At 40.2% G+C, this 22,512-nt stretch overlaps 1 protein-coding gene across 3 annotated transcripts in view; it reads right to left on the bottom strand.

Moving 5' to 3' along the window:
- Nucleotides 1-22,512, bottom strand: part of INPP4B (inositol polyphosphate-4-phosphatase type II B) — a 514,637-nt gene that overhangs the window by 29,200 nt on the left and 462,925 nt on the right. For all 3 annotated transcript variants that reach the window (XM_030563920.1, XM_030563921.1, XM_030563922.1), the window contains one exon: nt 21,226-21,380. In XM_030563920.1, the coding sequence (XP_030419780.1) occupies nt 21,226-21,380 (155 nt within the window). The remainder of the gene's footprint in view (nt 1-21,225; nt 21,381-22,512) is intronic.

Here is a 22,512-nt window from a genome sequence, read left to right as displayed (position 1 = left end):
AGAATTATTAACTATGAAATAGGAAGTTACCAACTTGGAAGTAAGATAACAATTACCCACCACAAATTGTTTTCCTAAAGATTAAAATTTATTTTAATTCATATCATTGACTTCACTTTCTCTCTCCACGGTGAGACTGGATTTCCTACTAGGAAATAACAGGAAAATTGCATCTCTTATTAAGACACCACTGTATCTTTCACTTGCACAAATATCAAAAGAATGAGAAGTCTTAAAACCTGAAAAGGGGGCTGAAAACTCTCCATATACACATGTAGAGTGGTTTGGATAATGCCTTGAGTATCTAATTGACATTACCTCAGAGTTTTCAGCATTCAAGACATCATCTATAATATATTAAAGTTATATAAAAAAGTTTAGTATTGCAAATACTGAAGTCGCATCTGTTTATCTCAAGGAAGGTTGTCAAAGTTTTAAAATTACCCATTCTATAAATATACACATATACAGAGATTATATAATTTGCAATAGCTATCTCAACAAGGGGGCCTTTTAAGTATGAGTACTTATACTGTGGTAACCATTAAATGTGACCTTTACCCATACATAGCACACTGTGGTCTAGGTATTTTTCCACAGAAAGAAGAGGAAGCAACTGGAGCAACTGACCAGGGAATAAATAAGGATCTGTGATCTTAAGTGTACCACAATATTGTGAGATTTCACTGATGGGCGATCATCAAAATAAATCTTCATACAAGATTTTGAAGAAATAAAGAGTGAATTCTAAATAAGGAAAATAAGTTGACTTTTTTATTATATGCTTCAGTGAAAGCTATCTAATATCTGCCCTTTTATAATAGCGGGAAAGTGGGAGGTAAAGTGTATACCACTAATTTCATCAGTAAGATATTAGAAGCAGTTAAGACCTATTAGATCATCCTCTTGCCAGTGCAAGATATCATTCCCAGGTAGCAAAAAAACAACTCAACAGATACTACATGAGTTTTGCCAAAAGGCTGAGAAATCTCCTTTTGGATTGCACATGACAAAGAGCCAAAGATCCTGGACTGTATTTATTAGTAGTTCATGTTAGCATAAATTCAGCCAGAGGTCCCCAGCAGGTGTCAGGGGAGCAGTTTATAGCAATATGAAGTGCCACAGAGTCAGAATAGGCCAACTCGTTGGACAAAAAGGAGACAGACAGAATCCCCATCTACTCTGGACAGGAGGATCTCTCCTCCCAGGCACCACTGTTTTTCACAAAACGGGCTTTCCTCTAAGGAGCATGGCATTGCTGGCAGAGGGCAGTGTAATTTACAAGCTCTAGTCTACTGAATGTGCATTTGATTATTTGTGTGTGTCTATTATTGGAATCACACATTTCTGCCAATTACTGGAGCATATGTTTCATCTTACCTTCTTCATCTGTTTTTATTACCTCATCAGAATTAAGCTGCAATGCTCTACTTGCCCCAGCCAAGCAAGCATTAAAAATCCTTTCTAGCACAATAAATATTGGAAAACAGGATAGGTAACAGCACAGCCTTCCAAGCTTGCTTAACTAATAATCACCAGCATATATTTTAAAAGGGCTAATTTGATCCCTCTCCGCAATAAAAACTAAAGGGGAAAAGAAGAATTTAGGAGCAAGCAATAGTCAGTTAAACCTGTGATTTGGACTGTTATAATATGGTACAGTACATTAAACCTTGCAACATGACTAAATGCCTTTCTACTTCTCTTTTGGCATTCCATGCCCAGCGGAGTATACAGCAAGCTTAAAGTTTTTATTTTTACCATAAATGATCATTTGACTCTGCTTCTCCACCATAGTATGCATTTCATTTAATAAACTTTATTATAAAATACTACTAAAAACATTTTTCCATTTAAGGATTACAATACAGAGGAGGTTCATTTAGTTCCATTAGTTATAGCATCTGTGTTTTGAGCAGTAGACAGCTTCAAAAGTAGGTACTAGATAACAATGAGCTTCAGTCATGTATTGATATAGAAAAGAAGTTGGACACTTAATACATTTTATACTACAACGATAACAGGCTGGCAGCATTTGCATACAAAACTCCACCATGCTAGAATGTGTTGAATCTGCTTGGAAAAGGTCAACTGAGTTCTGAAAACTGGATGTAAGTGAGGTGGCACTGGTTATCTGATGAGAGGATCAAGGGTGTGGGCTGAGCAGTCCTTAGGGAAGAATCCTAGGAGCAGCCAAGCTTGGGAAGATCTCGTTTAGCTCATTGGTTAATAATGCCAAACCAAAAGAAAGACAATTAGTTTTAATTAAACAAAGTATATGGACTGTGTTTGTACAGCACATTGGGACAGACCGTTTGCAGCAATATGAAGGGCTAGATTCTCTCCTATGTTTGAAATCTTGACTTAAGAGAGTGAGGGCCAATCTTTAAGAAGCCACATATGGTCCCTTGGTTCAGTTGGCTGGTTGGCCCAGGTTCCAGTGTGAGTTAGAGCATTAGATGCTAGTATATTCCTGTTCCAATGACCTCCCTAATTTGAAATAATGCTTTGTCACACTACAAAATGGAAAAACAGGCTGAATTTTCAAACAATGGTACCTAAACTGACCAACAAAATCTGCATGTTCAAACAGATAATTTCCCCTGAGGACTGGTAAAGCTACTAGCAGCAAGAGAGAGTGGTGTCTGGACTTAAATCTCTCCAATTAAGGCACGTAAAACAAGCAGATTTCACAGAGGTAGTTGCTTAATAAATGATGTAATAATAAAGGCACACCATCATGTTGGCATCCTTGTATAAGCTGCATATTCAATTTTACTCCTGGGAGAATTTTGGGCAGAATTCATGTCCCCCATAGATTTCTTTCCTTCCCTTCAGAAAAATAACTTTCTGACAGGGAAGCAAAGGGAAGCTGTAAAAGCAGTCATGCACCACTCCCTACCAGCGCAGGCACATTGTTTCAGGCACCAGAGTAGTCAGCGGAGAGCTAAATCACTGCAGGGCTGGAGACACCCCAGCTGGTGGCTCCTATCTTGCACTGGGATTAGCTGCTAGTCTGGGCTGAGCTGGAGGTGGGAGAGGATGGGGCTTCCTCCTCCCCTGCAAGGAACAGATGGGGCTAGGTCAGACCCACCACCAGAAACCTCTCCCTGGCTGCAGGAAGCTCAGCATCCTCCCCTGGTTTCTTCCCCTAACACTACTCAGCCACAGGGGGAGGGGGTCACTGTACAAGGAGCTGTTCCCCCATCTGGACCTCCCATACCTGTACCCCACCCTGCCAAACCTCACCCTGTATACCCAGACACACACACCCAGCCCTCCATACCCGAGCCCCACCCCACTGAACCTCAGCCCCTGCATCTGGAGCCTCCCTGTCTCCATATCCCCACCTCTACACTCCCTGCACTCAACCCCCCACCATAGTGAGCCCCATGCCTCTGCACCTTCCAGAGCCCCCTCATCCAGACCCTCACCCCACTGAGCCCCAACCTCCTTCACCTGGAAGCCCCTGTACAGTCCCATTGTCCCTGCATCTAGAACTCCCACAACAAGCCTCTGTGCATCTAGATCCCCCCACATCTAGACCCCCCACTAAGCTGCCTGCCCCTAGATTGTCCCACACAGAACCCTCTCATCCCCACACCTGGATCCCCCTCCACCCCCGACTGAGCCCCTTCACACTTAGATCCTGCCTGGTTGAGCATGCCTGCCCCACACCTGGTACATCTGACACAGAAGGGCAGTGCCTCAGGGTATTTCTGGAGCAGGCCCAGTCCTTGTGCTGTGCAGGGTTGGGTGCAGCCTCATTGCTGAGTCCATGTCCCAGGGGTGGGGGTGGGGCTGCAGGGTGATCTCCCACCTTCGTGCAGCCAATGGCCGATGCTTCCACTGCTATGCTGGAGCCCCTGCATTTATTTATTGACAAATGAAACTTGCAGAATTTTAAAATATTGTGGCAGAATTTTTAATTTTTTGATGCAGAAATTTAATTTTTTTGGCACAGAATTCCCCCAGGAATAATATTCAATTGCATGTTCTGCACGCACTGCTGCTTGTATGTGCATATGTACACATTTTATGGGTTAAAACTTAGCCAGCTATTTTTGAAAGTTCAGTCCATGATATCATATAATAAAACAGGGAAACCAATAAATTAATTTATCTTTTTTAGTAGCTGAAATGAAGACTTTTTTTTTGGATTAGACGTTTATTTCTATGTGGATCTGTGACTATGCTGCTGGAACTGAAATATTTAGGAGATTGATCCTTATCGTATACCCGCCTTACCTCATGCATATGCCACCATAATTGTGATTTTATTTCTGGTGAAACCTGAAAAATTCCTTTGGTAATTTTTTAATCTAATATGGCTGCACCTACAGCTACCAAGAAAAGATAATAGTCTTGCTTAGTTCAGTATCCTCTCTGCCATAGTACTGTACTGCAGTGCCAACATCCAGGGCTGGTGCAACCACTAGACAAACTAGGTGATTGCCTAGGGCGCCTAAAAGCCCACTCAGGGGAGGAGGTGGAGTGGAAGTGAGCCTGGGCTGGTGGGGGACAGGGGGAGTGCCGCCCACGGAAACGGGGGGGGGGCAGCGCACAGGGGAACCGCTCCCCACCCGAGATCACCTCCATTCTGCCTCCTCCGCTGAGCACACAGCCCTCGCTCTAATTCTCCTCCAATCGGTGCCGCAAGCCTGGGAGGGGAGGAGAATTAGAGCGGCGCCAGTGTGCTCAGTGGAGGAGAGCTGGGGAGGGCTCCCCGGGCGGTGTTAGCTGCCACGGAGGGGGCGGGGGCAGCTTCTGCGGAGGGGGGCTCCCTGGGCAGGGTTAGCTGCTGCAGGGGGGGAGGCCTCACTGGGCAGGGTTAGCTGCAGAGGGGGGAGGTAGCTGCTGCAAGGGGCATGGCTCCCCAGCGGGGTGGTGGGCGGGGTTAGCTGCCATGGGGGGCTCTTCTGATGGGAGGGGTGAGTGGGTGTGGTTAGCTGCTGCGGGGGGCGGCGGGCAGAGTTAGCTGGGGGGTGTGGCGCAAGGTGAAAGTTTCGCCTAGGGCACGAAACTTCATTGTACTGGCCCTGCCAACATCTGGTTATATTCTAGTGAAGGGCTTGATGAAGCAATATAATTTTCACTCTGAGACAAGAATACCAATCGGGCTGCAATGACAATACAAGATAATTCCTCACAGAGCGCAGCAACAGAGGGAAGCAGGACAAAAGCTAATTCACTGAGTGTACGAAGTTAAGATAAATGCCCTCCCACTAGTAAGAGACTTCAGGCAGCAGCTCCAAGGGCCATTAATAATTGCTATAGTCAAAGGATAGTTGCTATGAATTGATGATATTTTTTGTGGGGAAAATAAGCTATTTTAAAAATAAATAGTGGAGTCCCACACATTCTAACTGATTTTTCAAGATGTTACTATGTAACTTCTGCCTGTGGCATACTGTGTTAATCTGTATAAGAGATGTGTCATTTTATATTGGATTTTTATTATTATTATTATTATTTTTTTACAAATTTGCTGAAAGTCATTCTAAGAGCAAATTCCTACAAAGAAAGATTCCTTTCAGAAAGAAAGTACAGTGACTCACTTTCTCCCCAGGGCAGCAACAAGGCAGGATTCCAAACTAGCATGCTAAATAGCATTACGTTAAAGGATTGGCTGACCATCCTCACCAGACTACCATACTCCGCCAGCTATGCAATGCACAGGAGGCATGAGGACTTAAATTGTGCAGCCATCATCTCGTGATCTCAAATAGTATAATCAGAGGATTATGTATACATAAAATACTGCAGGTCATTAAGAGGCTGGGCCTTTCCAAGGCATCTGTTGAACATCCAAGGATAGCAGCAATTCCTTCCCACCCTCTGGAGATATAACAGATAGGAAAGATAGTCATATAATTAAAGCATAGAACTTTGATTCAGGAACGTTCTTACTGTGTGTTTTACAGTGTTTACCAGAATGGGGCCCAAATCCTGGCTGAAGTCTCCTAGTGCTACACTAAAACAAATAATAATTAATTGAAAGACACTAAGCCTATCTCCCTGCCTGAGGGAAGTATACTACATTGCAATTGCTAGGTAGATGGGAAGCTGGAGAACAAAGTACAAAATATTAAAGATGAAAGATTAGGAAACCTCCAGTCTCCTCCAGAATGCACACTACGGTAGGAAAAACATGCACAATAGATTACAGATTTTAGACTATAAGCGCTTCAATCTAGTTACTATGTCTTATTTTCGTGTTCAGAAAGCATCTAGCATACTGTGGGTGGTACTAGAAAGAAACTTCAAAGATCTTCAATGGCACAAAGGGCAATTTCATGGCCAATTCCCACAGAAAGTCTCCATTAATGCTTTCTGAAAATCTCCTCCAACAACATGTCACAATAGAAAGGAATGCAACGATCACATAATATTATAATTACAAAGTATTCTAATTTTTGTAAATGATCATGAAAATAACCATGTTCTATAAACCAAAATGTATCTAATCAGCCTGTTCTAATATTCTAGAACGATTAACAATCAATTCATGCATTATTTAGAGAGAGATGAAATTATCTCTGTTAATTGTTTGGAGTTTTCAACTGATTGTGGCACTATGTTGGTTATTACAAAAACAATATTATTTATGCTTTTGATAAGGGACAAGAAGTTCAGCCATTATTATTGATTTTTCCAAAGCATTCAATGTGATGGGCCATTTTATTAAATGGACTTGAAAAAAATAATGTTAGCTCTGACTCTTTGGGTTGGTACCAGAGCTGAAATAAACAGTGATAAATAGGATGATTTTTATTAGTCAAATAACGTCTATTACTAAAGGAGTCCCCCAGGAGTCTATTTTAGGTTCCCTCATTCTCTTAACAGCAACAATATAGTAAAGGCAGCTGCAAGCTCCTCAGTTCATTTTTATATTGATGACACTATTTTGTATTCTGTAGGTAGGCCATTATCGGCAGTTATGAATGAGCTACCAGAGGATTTTAATAAAGTCCAGCCAATGTTTTTGGATTGTTGCAAATGTGATTTTGGAAAAATACAATAAATAATAATACAAGATCAGAATCTGGCCTAATTGTACTTCAGTCGGATAGCTCACATGAGTTCTTGTCCACATTTACAATTGTGCAGTAGAGCAGCTGTGCTGCTGTAGCACTTAGTGAAGATGCTACTAATGCCAACGGGAGAGCTTCTCCTGTCAGTTGGTAGCTATGCTAATGGGAGAAGCCCTTGAGCAACACAGTTATACCGACGTAAGTTTGTAGAATAGACCAGGGCTCAGTAGGGCAAGCCTGGCTTGGTGTTCTTGCATTATATCCAAGTGATTGATCTCTGTAATACTTAAGGAGGGGAGGAAGATGCCTTTTATAGAGGAAAAAAGAGGAAAACTGCAGAATAGGAAGGTTTTAATAACCATTGGTCATACAGTAAATACTGGAGAAGAACAAACCATTTAAATTGATACACAAAGATTTAGCAAAATGATTTGGCAATCAATGTTTGGAGGATTTCAAACTTCTTATTGTAATTTCCTTATCACCTCATACTTTCAGAGGAACAGGATATAATATAAAATGTACATTATTAAAGGGGTGGGCTCCCAAACTTATTTCCTGAGCCCTTCCATGTGGTCCAGGGAGCTGGGCAGCAGTGTATTGCTGTTGGCTCTGCTTTCTTGTGTGTGGCTACAACTAAGATGTCTGAAAGCAGGATGGCTACTGCAGCATAATATGCATTGCATTTGCCATCCAAGTGCCATCAGCAGCAAGAGACTGCTCCCACAGGGAGCAATCAGGAACCATTGAGGAACCCGCTGCTTCTGGAGGTGACGCTACTATAGTGGGAAGCAAGAGCTGCTGCCAGAGCCATCACTGCCACTCTGGTGGGAGTGCACTCAGGATACACTGCCTAGGAACCCACAGCTTCTGGAGCTGCTAGCAAGGGAGCTGTCGCTGCTGAAGGAATCACCAACAGCCATCACAGACAAACATGATCAAGCCATTGAATGAGATAGCAGTGAGGTATTTCAGGGGAGGATGTGGTGGGGGGATGTCAGAATTGGGACATGGCATGGAGGGACTGGGGTGGGAGCCAGGGAGCCAGAATGGGGAAACCTGGAGTAAGGACCCTGCATGGGGAAAAAGGAGGCTGGAGCAGGAAGGTGCTAGACAGGTAGAGCAAGAAGATTGTTTGATTGGAGGCCCTGCATAGACAAGAAGAGGCTAGAGCAGGGACACTGGATGGACAATAAATTTGAGTTAGAAAAACAGAGGAAGATTAAGGAAGCCTGAAATGAAAGGAAAAAGAAAGTTTACAAGTTTTCTCAAGCTCTAGGCTGCCCACATGCAGCCAAAGAGAGTTCACAGAATCATAGAAGATTAGGGTTGGAAGAGACCTGAGGAGGTCATATAGTCCAAACCCCTGCTCAAAGCAGGAGCAACCCCAAGGGACCATCGTGGTTACCTAGTCTGACGTTCTCCACATTGCAGGCCACACAGCCTCACCCACCCACTCCTGTAATAGACTCATAACCTCTGGCTGAGTTACTGAAGTCCTCAAATCATAGTTTAAAGGCTTTTAGTTACAGAGAATCCACCATTTACACTAGTTTAAATCTGTAAGTGAGCCGTGTCCCTGCTGCAGAAGAATGCAAAAAACCCTCAGGATCTCTGCCAATCTGACCCAGGGAAAAATTCCTTCTCAACCTCAAATAAAAGAACATAAGAATGGCCATACTGGGTCAGACCAATGGCCATCTAGCCCAGTATCCTGTCTTCTGACAGTGGCCAATGCCAGGTGCTTCAGTGGGAATGAACAGAACAGAACAGACAATCATTGAGTGATCCGTCCCTTGTCGTCCACTCCCAGATTCTGGCAAACAGAGGTTAGGGATACCCAGAGCATGGAGTTGCATTCCTGACTATCCTGGCTAATAGCCATTTATGGACCTATCTATTAATTTACCTAAGTTTTTTTAACCCTGTTATAGTTCCTGCAATGAATTCCACTAGTTGCCTGTGTGTTGTATGAAGAAGTACTTCCTTCTGTTTGTTTTAAACCTGTTGCTTATTAATTTCATTGGTGACCTCTTGTTTCTGTGTTATGTGTAGGAGTAAATTACATATTCACTTTCTCCACTTCAGTCAAGATTTTATAGACCTCTAGCATATCCTCTCTCAGTGGTCTCTTTTCCAAGCTGAGAAGTCCCAGTCTTTTTAATTTCTCCTCATACAAAAGCTGTTCCATATCCCTAATCATTTTTGCTGCCTTTTTCTGTATCTGTTCCAATTCTAACATATCTTGTTTGAGATGGGGTGACCAGATCTTCACACAGTATTCAAGATGTCGGTGTACCATGGATTTATATAGAGGCATTATGATATTTTCTATCTTATTATATATCCCTTTTCTAATGGTTCCTAATGTTGTTAGCTTTTTTGACTCCAAGTGGATGTTTTCAGAGAGCTCTCCCCGATGACTCCAAGATCTCTTTCTTGAGTAGCAAAGACTAATTTAGACTCCATCATTTTGCCTGTATAGTTGGGATTATGTTTTCCAATGTGATCTACTTTGCATTTATCAACATTGAATTTCATCTGCCATTTGGTTGCACAATCACCCAGTTTTGTGAGATCCCTTTGTAACTCTTTGCAGTCTGCTTTGGACTTAACTATCGTTAGTAATTTTGTGTTGTCTGCAAAAACCTCGCTGTTTGCCCCCTTTTCCAGATCACTTATAAATTGGTAAACAGCACAGGTCAAGGGGCTCTATTTACTTCTCTCTCCATTCTAAAAGTTGACCATTTATTCCTACTCTTTGGCCTAGTCTACACTAAGGGGGGGTGTTGATGTAAGATATGCAACTTCAGCTACGGGAATACCGTAGTTGAAGTCGAAGTATCTTATTCTGACTTACCTCCCGTCCTCATGGCGCGGGATTGACGTCCGTGGTTCCCCGTGTTGACTCCGCTACCACCGCTCACTCCGGTGGAGTTCCGGAGTCGACGGGAGCGCGTTCGGGGATCGATATATCGCGTCTAGATGAGACGCGATATATCGATCCCTGAAAAATCGATCGCTACCTGCTGATACGGCGGGTAGTCTGGATGTACCCTTTGTTTCCTATCTTTTAACCAGTTACTGACCCATGAGAGAACCTTCCCTCTTATCCCATGACTGCTTACTTTCCTTAAGAACCTTTGGTGAGGGACCTTGTCAAAGGCTTTCTGAAAGTCTAAGTACACTGTATCCACCGCATCACCCTTGTCCACGTATTTTTTTTGAACCCTTCAAAGAATTGTAATAGATTGGTGAGGTGTGACTTCCCTTCAGAAAAGCTGTGTTGACTCTTCCCCAACAAATCACGTTCATCTGTGTATCTGAGAATTCTGTTATTTCTACAGTTTCAACCTATTTGCCTGGTACTGAAGTTAGGTTTACCAGCTTGTAATTGCCAGCATCGCCTCTGGAGCTTTTTTAAAAATTGGCATCACATTAGCTATCCTCCATAATCTGGTACAGCAGCTGATTTAAATGATTGGTTACATACCACTGTTGTTAGTTCTGCAATATCATATCTGAGTTTCTTCAGAACTTGGGTTAATCCCATCTGGTCCTGGTGAGTTATTTATTGTTTAATTTATCAAGACACTACAACATCACGTAATCTTCTTCCACAAGTCAAGCCTCCCAGATGCTTCTTCATATTAGTTCTGTTTCTGAATTCCCTCCGATTTGTCAACAATTTGCAAGTGTCCAGAACTACAGGAAGACATTACTAGGCATTCCTGCCCATGCAAAAATAATATTGAAAATAATATAGTATTTGAAGGTAGATAACTTCATACAGAGAATGAAATCATGACATTTTAAACTGGGCAATGACTATTACAAATATTTCCAGTAACAGTAAATCTGCGCCTGTAGATTTCAGCCTTGTTTTGTTTCTTGCTTTCTATCTGAATTTCATGATGGACAGTGTTGCTGTTGCTCAGAGTTTTAGTTTGCTTTGCCATATACATTTAGATCAGGACCTTATACAATAGAATAAACATGCTATGCAGTGCCCCTCAGAAACACTACCTCACAGTGCTTAATAAAACTAAACATAAAAAAAATAAATAAATGCTACTGTACGCTTAAGAATAAGATATACCATGTTTCTAATTTTGAATTCGAGTGCTCTATCAAAGAAATGCTGAATAAATGATGGAACTAGAATCCACTCATTTCTAATGATTCTAAGAAGCTGAGCTACAAAATATGAATGAGGCAGTTAATGAAGTGTCGCAGTAGTGATGAACACAATCTTAAAGTCAACACTAGATATTACTGGAAGCTAAAGTAAAGACTTTAGGAGAGGGGTAATATGCTGGCAAACTCTGAAGTGATTACTGCCTATAGTGTATGTACAACTAAGTGTGCTAAAGAACCTTTATATTAGAAAGGCTTTTAAAAAGTGCAAATACAGTAAGCACTTTCCAACACCTTTCCAATTAATCAGTATTCTCTCTTTAAATGAACTTTACCACAAGTGATGAATCGTTTCAGATCCTGAACTCATGCACAGAACAGCATGACAGGGCAAATTCATTTGGCAGGCATCCACAGTGGAAACTGGATGATCATAGTGTTCACCTTGCAAGCAATTAATTATGTACCTTACCCATAGTATGCACTGAGTATTTTAGAAATTCACTGAGGGGGAAACTGTAGTTCAATTCCCTGTTCTCTCATTTGGATCAAAATATAGCAACACTAATATCTACCAGAAAGTTGCTGGATATTAATGTGCTAGATGAAACAACATTTATCATGTCAGTATCTCTGCGGGAGAGTAAAAAATCACAGCAGACAAAAATTACACATATCAGTGGAACTTTGACTGGCAACAGCATGGCTCTCCTTTAGGGGAGCATATCATATAGCCTGCCTAGTCAAGTGGCAAGAATCCCCTTTAGCTAGATGGTCACAGTTAACCTAAAAGAATGCAGATGACAGTGACCAAATATGATTTTGTAGTGAAGTATGATGGGGTGCCTACCCCACACAGGACCTGATGGTGTTAATATGGACCTGCGGGTAGGAATAAATGATCAGCTTTCAAAGTGGAGAGAGGTAAATAGTGGGGTGCCCACAGGATCTGTACTGAAACTGTTCAACATATTCATAAATGATCTGGAAAAAGGGGTAAACAGCGAGATGGCAAAGCTGATAAATGTAAAGTACTGCACACTGGAAAACATAATCCCAATTATACATACAAAATGATGGGGGGTTTAAAGTAGCTGCTACCACTCAGGAAAGAGATCTTGTGAATAGTTCTCTGAAAACACCTGCTCAATGTGGAGCAGCAGTCAAAAAAAGCTATCAGAATGTTAGAAATCACTAGGAAAGTGATAGAAAATACGATAGAAAATATCTTACTGCCACTAAGGTACGCCGACCCCTTGAATACTGCATGCGATTATGGTTGCCTCATCTCAAAAAAGACGTATTAGAATTGGGAAAAGAACAGAGAAGGGAAACAAAAATAATTAGGGGTATGGAACAACAAGAGAGATTAAAAAGGACTGTTCAGCTTAGAAAAGAGACAAATAAGGGGGATCTGATAGAGGTCTATAAAATCATGAACGGTGTGGAAAAAGTGTATAAGGAAGTGTTATTTACCTCTTCACATAACACAAGAACCAGCGGTCACCCAAAGGAATTAAGAGGCAGCAAGTTTAAAACAAAGATAAGGAAGTACTACTTCACACAACTCACAGTCAGCCTGTAGAACTCATTGCCAGGGGATGTTGTGAAGGCCAAAAGTATAACTGGATTTAAAAAAATAATTTGATAAATTAATGGAGCATACGTCCGTCAATGGCTATTCGGGTATGCAACGCTATGCTCTGAGGGACTGCCAGAAGCTTGGCCTGGATGACAGGGGAATGATCACTTAAGAACTGCCCTATTCTGTTCATTGCTGGAAGACAAGATACTGGGCTAGGTGGACCATTGGTCTGACCCATATGGTCATTCTTATGATATGGTCTTTAATTATACCATCACATCCTATTTGTTCCACATTTTCCCCCGACTTCTTTTTTTCCCCTCATGTGGGGGAAAACAGATTGTTGCCTTGGAAATCATACAACCAGATCTAAATTTTAAAAAATCACTATTGTCCTTCATATCTTCTAGCATACTGTTACCTGTGCTGGAAACCCCCTTCCTGAACTGGTTCACTACGTCTCAACCATTTACTTATTCAAGCCATTCCTTTAGATGAACTCTTTCCAAAAGATCTATAAAATCTTAGTCCTCCATACTGAGTATAAACAAAGACATTTAAAAAATCCAAATAAAAGTAAAGAAAGCTAAGAAGATGTATGCTACACTGGTCAATCACACTGCTCTTCATTACAGCCTATTCGCGTGTCTCATACTTTGGCTTTCCTCTGGTCTGAAAGGCACCGTGCACATAGTTGCTGCTACAGAAATAACAACTTCTTGTTAAAAAATAAAGTAGATGTCTACCACAATAAATACACAAAAACGGTCCTTGCTATTGCTCAGTATTGAGGTCCCTTTCAGTACAAGAATGTGCCTAATGTTCACTTCTCTCTCCTCCTAACATTCCCACTCTCAAAAACGTTATGATTCTAGAGAATACCCATGGCCTGTACAGATTACAGGCTATTCCAGTAGGTTTAGTACACATTTATAAGCCTTGAACTACGACTCTTAATAAAAGTGAGTGGGAGGCTTCACTGGTCTGGGCAGAGAGAGGAATACCAGAGTACAACTGCTTCCTCTTTGTGCAGTCAGCCATCAATTGCACAGTGCAACAGCTGCCAACAAGGTGAGAACAGGCAGATCCAGAAATGTGAGATGGTGGTAGGGCCAAGGAGCAGCTGCATAGTTCCAGTCCTAGGTGACAAATTCCAAGTCCAGAAGAGCCATTGTGGCCATCTAGCTGGCCCTCCTCACAAACAGCCCATAGAACTTCGCCAAAAAATACCTACAACGTATCTGACAATTACATTGCGAGACGCATCATGCAGCTTTTAATCCATTTAATGCATACAAGATTAATTTATATCCTTTTAGTTTTTTAATCAAAATGTTATGTTGTATGAAATCAAATCTCTTACAGAAGTTCAAGTATATGACATCAACATTATTACCTTTAACAACCAAACTACTAATCTCATCAAAAACGAGATATCAAGTTAGTTTGACAGGATCTATTTTTCATAGATCCATGTTGATTGGCATTTATTATATTACCCTCCTTTGGTTCTTTATTAATAAAGTTCCATATCAGCTGCTCCATTATCTTCCCTGGGATTGATGTCAGACTGACAGGCCTATAATTACCCAAGTCATCCTGTTTACCCTTTTTATATATTCATACAATATTAGCTTTCCTCCTGTCTCCTGGAACTTCCCCTGTAAGTGTTCCAAGACTTATAGGAAATCAACAGTAGTGGTCCAGGAAGCTCTTTAGCCAGCTCTTTTAAAACTTGGGTGCAAGTAATATGGACCTACTGATTAAAAACGTCTAACTTTATTAACTCGTATTTAACATCCTTCTGATATACTAGTGAAATAGAAAAGATGACCATCATATGATATGACTACAACATCTGTTCTCTCCCCCTGCCCCCATTCAGAACAGAAATATTTATTGAGTACTTTTGCTTCTTCTTACTTATTATTGATAATTTTACCATTCATCTAGTGATGGATTAATATCAATGTTAGGATTCTTTTTCTTCCTAATATACTTAAACTCCTTATTAGCTCTGCTGGCTATAGATTTCTTTTTGTGTCCCTTTGCTTTCTTTAACAATTTTCTACAATTCCTAGCTTCTGATTTTTTAAATGTTCTATACAGAACAGAAGAAAGAGAAAGCTGATAGTAAAGGAAAGTAATGGGATGCTAAAGGGAAATATATATAATGTTATAGCTGCCTTCACTTTCTCTCTAAACCAGGTCAGTTTTATAATCAATACAGCCTTCTTCCACAATCGTGAGATTGTGACTTTTTGGAAATTGAGTACAGTTTTGGTAAACAATTCCCAATTACCTTTCACACTTTTCTATTAAATTCTTCCTCTCAGCTTTTCTGGTTCAATTGTTTTCTGCCTTGTAAAACTGGCCCCTTTTAAGCACCGAGTATATATATATAAAAAACGGATCTGGACTTAATTTGTTTTCACATTATAGATGTGATCAAGTCATAATCACTTCTATGCAAGCTACCACTGATTTTTAGTTCTGTGATCGGTACCTCTCTCCTGTCCATAGTTGCACGAAGACAACAAAACTGCTTCTGAGTCTACATGGCAATCACAATGCTGTCTGGTCATGGGCTACCTTTTTAGGTCCAGGGTCCCTCTCAGTCTGGACCTATGGATTCTGCTTTAACCCATCCCTGTATCTAGGTGATAGGAAAGAGATATTGCAACTGTCTTTTCCTCTACAAAACATAAGTAAGGAGTCTTATCCCAGAACTCAAACATTTTAATGTATTTATTTTGTCAATGATCTCTGTGCAATGATGCTCTTCAAGAGCTCTCTGAGAAGGGCCATTTGCTTCAGAACTGGGCCATAAAACAGCCATACCTTGCTGCTGAGACCATTCACTGTGTGTTTCAATCAGCTTTTTGAAGATAGACGATTTATCTGAAATATTTTCAGTTGGGGTGCCAAGTGAAAACAACAAATCCTTCACTGAATCAAATGTGTTCACTGGCTCAAATATCTGACAGGTACTGCTGCCTGTTAAGAATGATGATGAGGTTGACAGCCCTGAGGCTTTGTTGAAGTGAGTGGATTTGTCACATTTATATTTTATTTCTAAGCTTTACTGAAGAAATTCTGAAAGTAAAGGATTCTCTGGTTATTTACTATTCAAGACTTTCAAAATGGATATGGACCAACTCATTGAAAAGCAATTTTTAATAGGCCAGAAAGAAAATGCAGTTCTAAAAAACTCTTTCCAACATCTGCTGCATTCCATGGTCCAGCTCCACCCAAGGAAAATGAAAAGAATCACAGAGAGGTATCTGCTATTAATTATGTTAAATCTGTTTGTCCCTTTAACTCTATACCACAAGGAGAGAATTCAAGATGGCAGGAGACCTCCACCCACTGGAGAATGGGAGATAAGAAAACCAGATCACATCATTTGAAAAAAGGTAATTGAGAAATCAGAAGTGTGATTTCAGTAATATGTGAAATCAGACCACTTGATGCACAGGGAAGAATATACTTGTTGTATTTGCTCCACAATATACACATAACTTTCATCAAGATCAATAGGAATCACATGCACAAATCAAGGACAGAATATCACATATACAATAGTATTTATTAAATATACAGACACTCCCGTTTGGATTTTCATTTCAATTGCAACAATTTAATGGCTTGAGATACACCAAGACAAAAAAATGCTGCACTGGGTATTCATAGCACAAAGGTCTGAATTCCTGTAGTCAATTTGCACCATCTTTCCTAAATTGAAAGGAGAGTTAGTAAACCAATCTTTAAAGCACTAGGTTTTACAAGTGATAAACATCTGGTGTATCAGTTCAAGTCTCTTATTTTCCATAGTATGAAAGGTATTTGCAGAATTTCCAGAACAATGTCGCACAGCATAAACAAAAAACTAAACTATAATTTAAATGTGAGAGGTAGCCCCTGATGGATGCCAGATTGTGCTTAGCCCTGCAAGGAGATGGAGTGGGCACAAGCATTAATGGAGTATAGCATTACCATAAAACTTTCCAAAGGAGCAAAGACAGAATGGGGCCATGAACATGTCCCTCCTCTCTATAATAGCAATCAGAGCTATGCCAGTGTAGTAAGAAGAGGCCCTGAGATATAAACCTTGGTATCAGAGGCCTGGTATGAGGCCTAAGGCCTGAACTAAAGTAATGGTCAAGACTTTGCTAACATAAAGCAAAGTGAAGCTGTGAGCTAGAGGCAGGCCCTGCTCACAGAAGCTGGCAAGGAAAGGGCTGATGCTGCAAGAAGATACATACCTAAAAGGTACTGAACACTAGATATCAAAACATTCACATACTTGTACATTCCACACAGATAACAAGGAACAGACTGACCCATCCCAATGACGGGGGCAAAAGGGTAATATGATGGATAGAGTTGTTTTGTTCCAACCAGTATGTACAAGGTGAGAGAAGGCACCTTACTACGTAGAGGGGTTGCACCTCAATACGTCAGGAGTGATGTGTAACTTGTTTGTACCTGTGTATAAGAATGCATCTCTGGGGCGGTGTCTTTGTCCGGCCTAGGGGGCAGTGGAAAGTCCCGCCATTAACTGAGCTGAGTCCATTGACTGTGGGCACATATTAGTAGTAAGTCCGGTAGCCTAAGTAATCTACGGGGAACTATTGTTGTGTCCAATACGGCAATAAACCTGGCTGACGTGCCTTCGTACCTTACTAGACTCTGTGGTCATTGGGGGTTCTCTTCGGGTCTGCTGTGTCAGCTATCTGCGCAGAGCTGGGGTAGCACACAGAGGGAACACACGCACGCAGCCGAGTGATACCAACAAGGAGAGAGCAGAGCACCACACCGGTAGCATCTGACAACACTTCTGACAACAGCCAGTATAGGCATGCGAGAAGGTGGCATTAAAGCCACCAAGATTTCCTGCTATTTTAGCACCTCAAAATCACTGTTTCTGATAAAGGCTGCTCCCAAATCTCAATTTACTTTTACAAATCAAATGCTTTTCACACCATTATGTATCTCCTACTGTTAACTCTTAAAAGTAGCCTTTCAAAGTTCAATCAGCCTGTTAGTTTTTTTATGTCAAGATCTGTTTCTTCTTGTCTACTGTTTCTTTTCAAAGACTTTACAAGTGTCTCATGGAAATCATCGCAAAAATGCCAGACTTACATGGCGCTTAAAGTGATCTACTGAGGATTCATCAGAGTAAAATTGTCTAAACTGTATAAATTAAAAAATGCACTGATGTGTCTCTCTCTCCTCATAAAATAAAATGTTATCTTCAGATGCAGAAACCATTTAAAAAGTTTCTGCATCTAGACAATAAAGCATTCAGAAATGCACAGCATAACCTTTTACAACAACATCTTACAGTACTAATCACATAGAAAGGATAAATACATTAGAGTCACACTAGTGTCAAGCCCATTAACCTTATTTAGACAAACCTCAAAAGCATAGTTGCCAAGTCCCCTCAAATGAATAAGTAAGCTTTTGTTAGAAGGCCATTAGATTCCTCCCTGGGGAACACTGTGGGTTTGCTCTCCTTTCTATATTTACATCATTATAAATGAAAGCAAAATTCCCCTCAGCATTTCAAAATGAGGTTTTATTAACAGTGGGACAAATTCAGTTCTCATTTACACCAGTGTAAACCCAATAAAACTCAGTTGGTTCCACTGAATGGAGAGGGATTATTAGCTCTTGGTTTTACATGCAATTCTTTTATATAACAATGTGCAATGATATTTGCCTTATTATATTTCATACTGCAAATTAATATTTCATGTTGTAAGAAACTATGGTGGATGCATGACACCATGATCATCTGAGATGATCAAACCTAGAACATTCAGCACTAGAAGCACAAGGATGCAACTGCACAACCTATCATCTGAGCTAAAGGAATAACTCCATTAGCTATCAATAAGCAGCAGGCTGTTACAGTCACTGGTGCCAGTCACTAAGGAGACACATGATCACACACACTAAGCCAATCCATTACACTACCATCCTAAATAGTCTTCTGCATTGCTGTGCCATTTGTTCAGCATGCTTCCATTTTTTATTATTGTTTAGTAGTATTCTTCTCTAACATCCAGATCCAAGGAAGCACTTAAGAAAATGAACTTTAAGCATGCATTTAAAGTTCAACAAGTGTTTAAGTGCCCTTCCTGAATAGGGATGCTTTCCTGAATTGGGGCCTACATTTTAACTTTGTCTCTTAGTATATTATGTGATACAGCATGGCCAGAGGGTAACAGGAGAGGGTTAGAAGGAAGCCTTATTCCCTGTAAGGGGAAGAAAGTTTGCTATAGATTAATTAGAGCATGTGAAGCCAGTCACATGATAAAACCCCCCTGCTTCAATCAGACAGTGTGGGAGTTGGAGCAGAGAACAGTTTGAAGGGAAGCAGAGACAGTTTGGAGAAGTGCTGTGGTGAGCTAAGAAGTCCAAGACCCTAGGTAAAGGGGCACCTGGCTTGTACAGAGGGAGGGCAGGAAGCTGTTTAGCTACACAAGCTGAAAGGCAGGAGAAGGAAGTAGCTCAGGGAAGGGAGCGCCAGTTCAAGTGGTTTACCACTATCCTCAGGGCCCCTGGGCTGGGACTTGGAGTAGAGAGCGGGCCCAGGTCCCTCCCTCTCCACTCCCCTGCTCTAGGACACTAGTGAGGCAGTTAACATTTCACTGCAGGGGCAAGAAATGGTGCCCTGAACCCCCCGTCCAAAGAAGAGAAAGTGTGAGACCCATCAAAATAGTCCCGGCAATTTGCCACAATTAATATTATATTTTTATTAATTGCCCAGTACTCTAAATGTTCTCCAGGTCTATTTGAATTTTCTGCTGTTATCTAACTCCAATTTTAGTACCATCTGCAAATCCTTATTGATGCATTGCTCATTTCATTTTGACATTAGATACTCCCAGTCCCAGTATAAGAAGTGTTTAGTCTGCAAAAACCTACAGTACTTCTATACAAACAAGTTAGTCTGTACAATATACAAGGTCCTATTTAGAGAGTTTCTAATGGCTGAATTTTTTCATTCCCTCTTTGAGTCTTAATCTTCATAAGAATTTATTTTATATAGTTGAGATCCTTATATCCAGCCATTTACACTCACATTTATTGATAGCTTACAAAAGAAAAGCAGAACAGTTGAAATGCCAACAGAAAGAGTGTTTAATGTAGAAAACTCAGGAATTGCTCATTAGTGGTTAAACATGAAGGGATGAAAGATAGTGCATGCAAGTGTCACCCACCAGCTGAAACACTACAGTGGTCAAAGGATTTAGGGGAGCTAATGATATATATGAAATGGTACTTTAGTACATCATCACAGTAAATGAGCAACTTGCAAGTGGGCTATACTTCTGAATCCTCACAGTGCTTTGCTGAATCATTCTTTCTAGCAATTAACTTATTTCTTTTTAAATAACATGTGTCCCTACTGAAGGATATATTGCAAAAGCACTCCTAAGCGTGATCACTTTAGATTTAACTGCTTTTGAAATTAATCCATAAACAAAACTTCTAGCATCAGGATATGAAATATATCTGTTTGGATCATTACTCTACTAAAACTTTAAAACAATATTTAACTTAGGTATGAGTTGTACAAACCCAATTTAAACAAATTTAGGAAAGAAATTCTAATCATATGTGGCAGTGGAGTTGAGGACATACAATTTATTACCTCTTAGGAAGCTGCCCTGAAATTTATGGTCTTGCAGGGATTTTTGTTAAATATTCGTTACACAGCTTAGATGCAAAATGTTTGTATTTTACAAATCCTTTGCATAGTATTCAGTATCCATAAAAATAATTACCTATGAAATATTAGTTCTTCTAGGACTAACAGATAACACAATGTAAGGGTCATATTCACTTTATAATCTAAATTTATCTACTTGAAATTCTTTCCTATGATTAACATGTAGATATTCAAAACCCTATCACATCTCCTAATTACACATTCTTAATTACTTCTCTCTTAATGGTTGCATAGCTATACTTAACAATGCAATGTAAAGTTGTTTTGTTTTTTAAATGATGATTTAATTAAATATAAGCAACACCAGTCCAAACTTGCTTGGTCATCCTTTTTATCTTGGATAACATGAGCTAGTCAGAACTACCAACTATAACAAATGTTTAATTCTGATTCAGTAATATTTGTCTAGCTCCACTTTATTTAAATGTTTTAATAAGAATTTAACTGCTTGAAAGTTGTTAAGAGAGTAAATAAAATTCCCTTTTTCATAGGGTACAGACATGTTGCTAAAATTGTGTGTCTTATGAAAGCCTATGAAAAAGCATTAAAAATGAACTGCTAATTAACTAGATTCAAATCCTGCAGTCCTTATTTCTCAATAAAGCAAGTTTTGGCCTGTAACACATTCACTACTGGCTAGTACTAAGGCGATATAGTACATGCATGTGTTTGCAACACAAGTAGCAGAAAAACAAACCAGAAAACTAAAACCAGATATATACCTTCTCATACAATCCAGTGCCCGGATAAAGAAGTCCTTATGCAGTTGATGTTCATCTCTCAAGATTGAGCATTGTTCTAGTGTCACTGACATGGATGTTCTGTCTTTGGCACTTTTGCAACAGGTGAAACGGATTCCATTTAGCTTGCGGCAAATCTATAAAACAGACAAATGAAATTATTCCTGGTGTGCATCCTATCCACTGTAAAGGATAGCATAAAATGAAGTCACATATTTTACAGTTATGGAGAATTTACACTGAGGCATAACTTTTTTTTTCCGGTTAAAGCTAACCCAACTCAAATAGAATTCAATCATATGCTTCTGCCATGTGATCCTAAGAAGTTTAGTCAATGATCATCAGACAAACTGGAAAAGGAGTCAATAAAGAAAACTATTTTCTTTTAATGTCACATCTACTACTGTAATTAATGTTCACCTATACTTCCAAACACCAAATTAACATTAGAAGTATTTCAGATAAGCTTAATTTCTAAGAATGAAGTTCACTCTGGCCTGGAGGACATGCACAAGGTCCTCTGCACCATTTAACCTCCACGGTGGGGTTGCACTGAGGAGGCTGTTAGAACTGACCCACAGGACCTGTCCAGAAAAATATATCATGTTAGAAAAATGTATTAACAAACATGTTTTAACTAACACAATGTTACATATGCTTTTGTTCTTTGTGTAGGCAGGGACAAGACATGTTTAAAAATGTGTTAGCTGGTCATGATTAATCCTAGGGTCCATTCCTAAGGTTAACCATGACTCACTAATGCACTTTTATCAACATGACTGTTGTCTACACTAAGAAAAAAATCGTGTTTAACATGTTTTAACTATCATGTGAATGAACACAATGTCTAATGATGTATTTTCCCAATGCAGACAAGGCCACAGAGGAGTTTTTATAACCAGTGTATGTTGTGGAGAGGGTGCTTGTGCCAGACCTTTGCAGACTGGTACAGATATGGCAATGGGGCCCTGAGGAAGGACCATGGAATCCATGTTTATTAGACATGTCTGTGTACACAGTACAGGCGAGGTTGCAGCCTCTATTTTAGCCAATTTCATTATCTTAAAAACCATATCTTAAAGCCCTTCATTAGCACAGCAGGTATATAAATATCTACCATCTTGGGAAAAATGAGGCAGCTATGTGGTAGATTTTTAGCAGGGCAATGTGTGCTCTCAGACACTGTGGCTGGCAAGTGATTGCAGCTGGTCAGTGTTTGAGATTATGGAGCATTTTTGAAATATTGAAGGCTGCAATAATAAGTACATA

This window comes from Gopherus evgoodei, chromosome 5, assembly GCF_007399415.2.
Source record: "Gopherus evgoodei ecotype Sinaloan lineage chromosome 5, rGopEvg1_v1.p, whole genome shotgun sequence".
In the NCBI taxonomy this organism is placed as follows: domain Eukaryota; kingdom Metazoa; phylum Chordata; order Testudines; family Testudinidae; genus Gopherus; species Gopherus evgoodei.
This window is presented reverse-complemented; position numbering and strand designations above follow the sequence as displayed.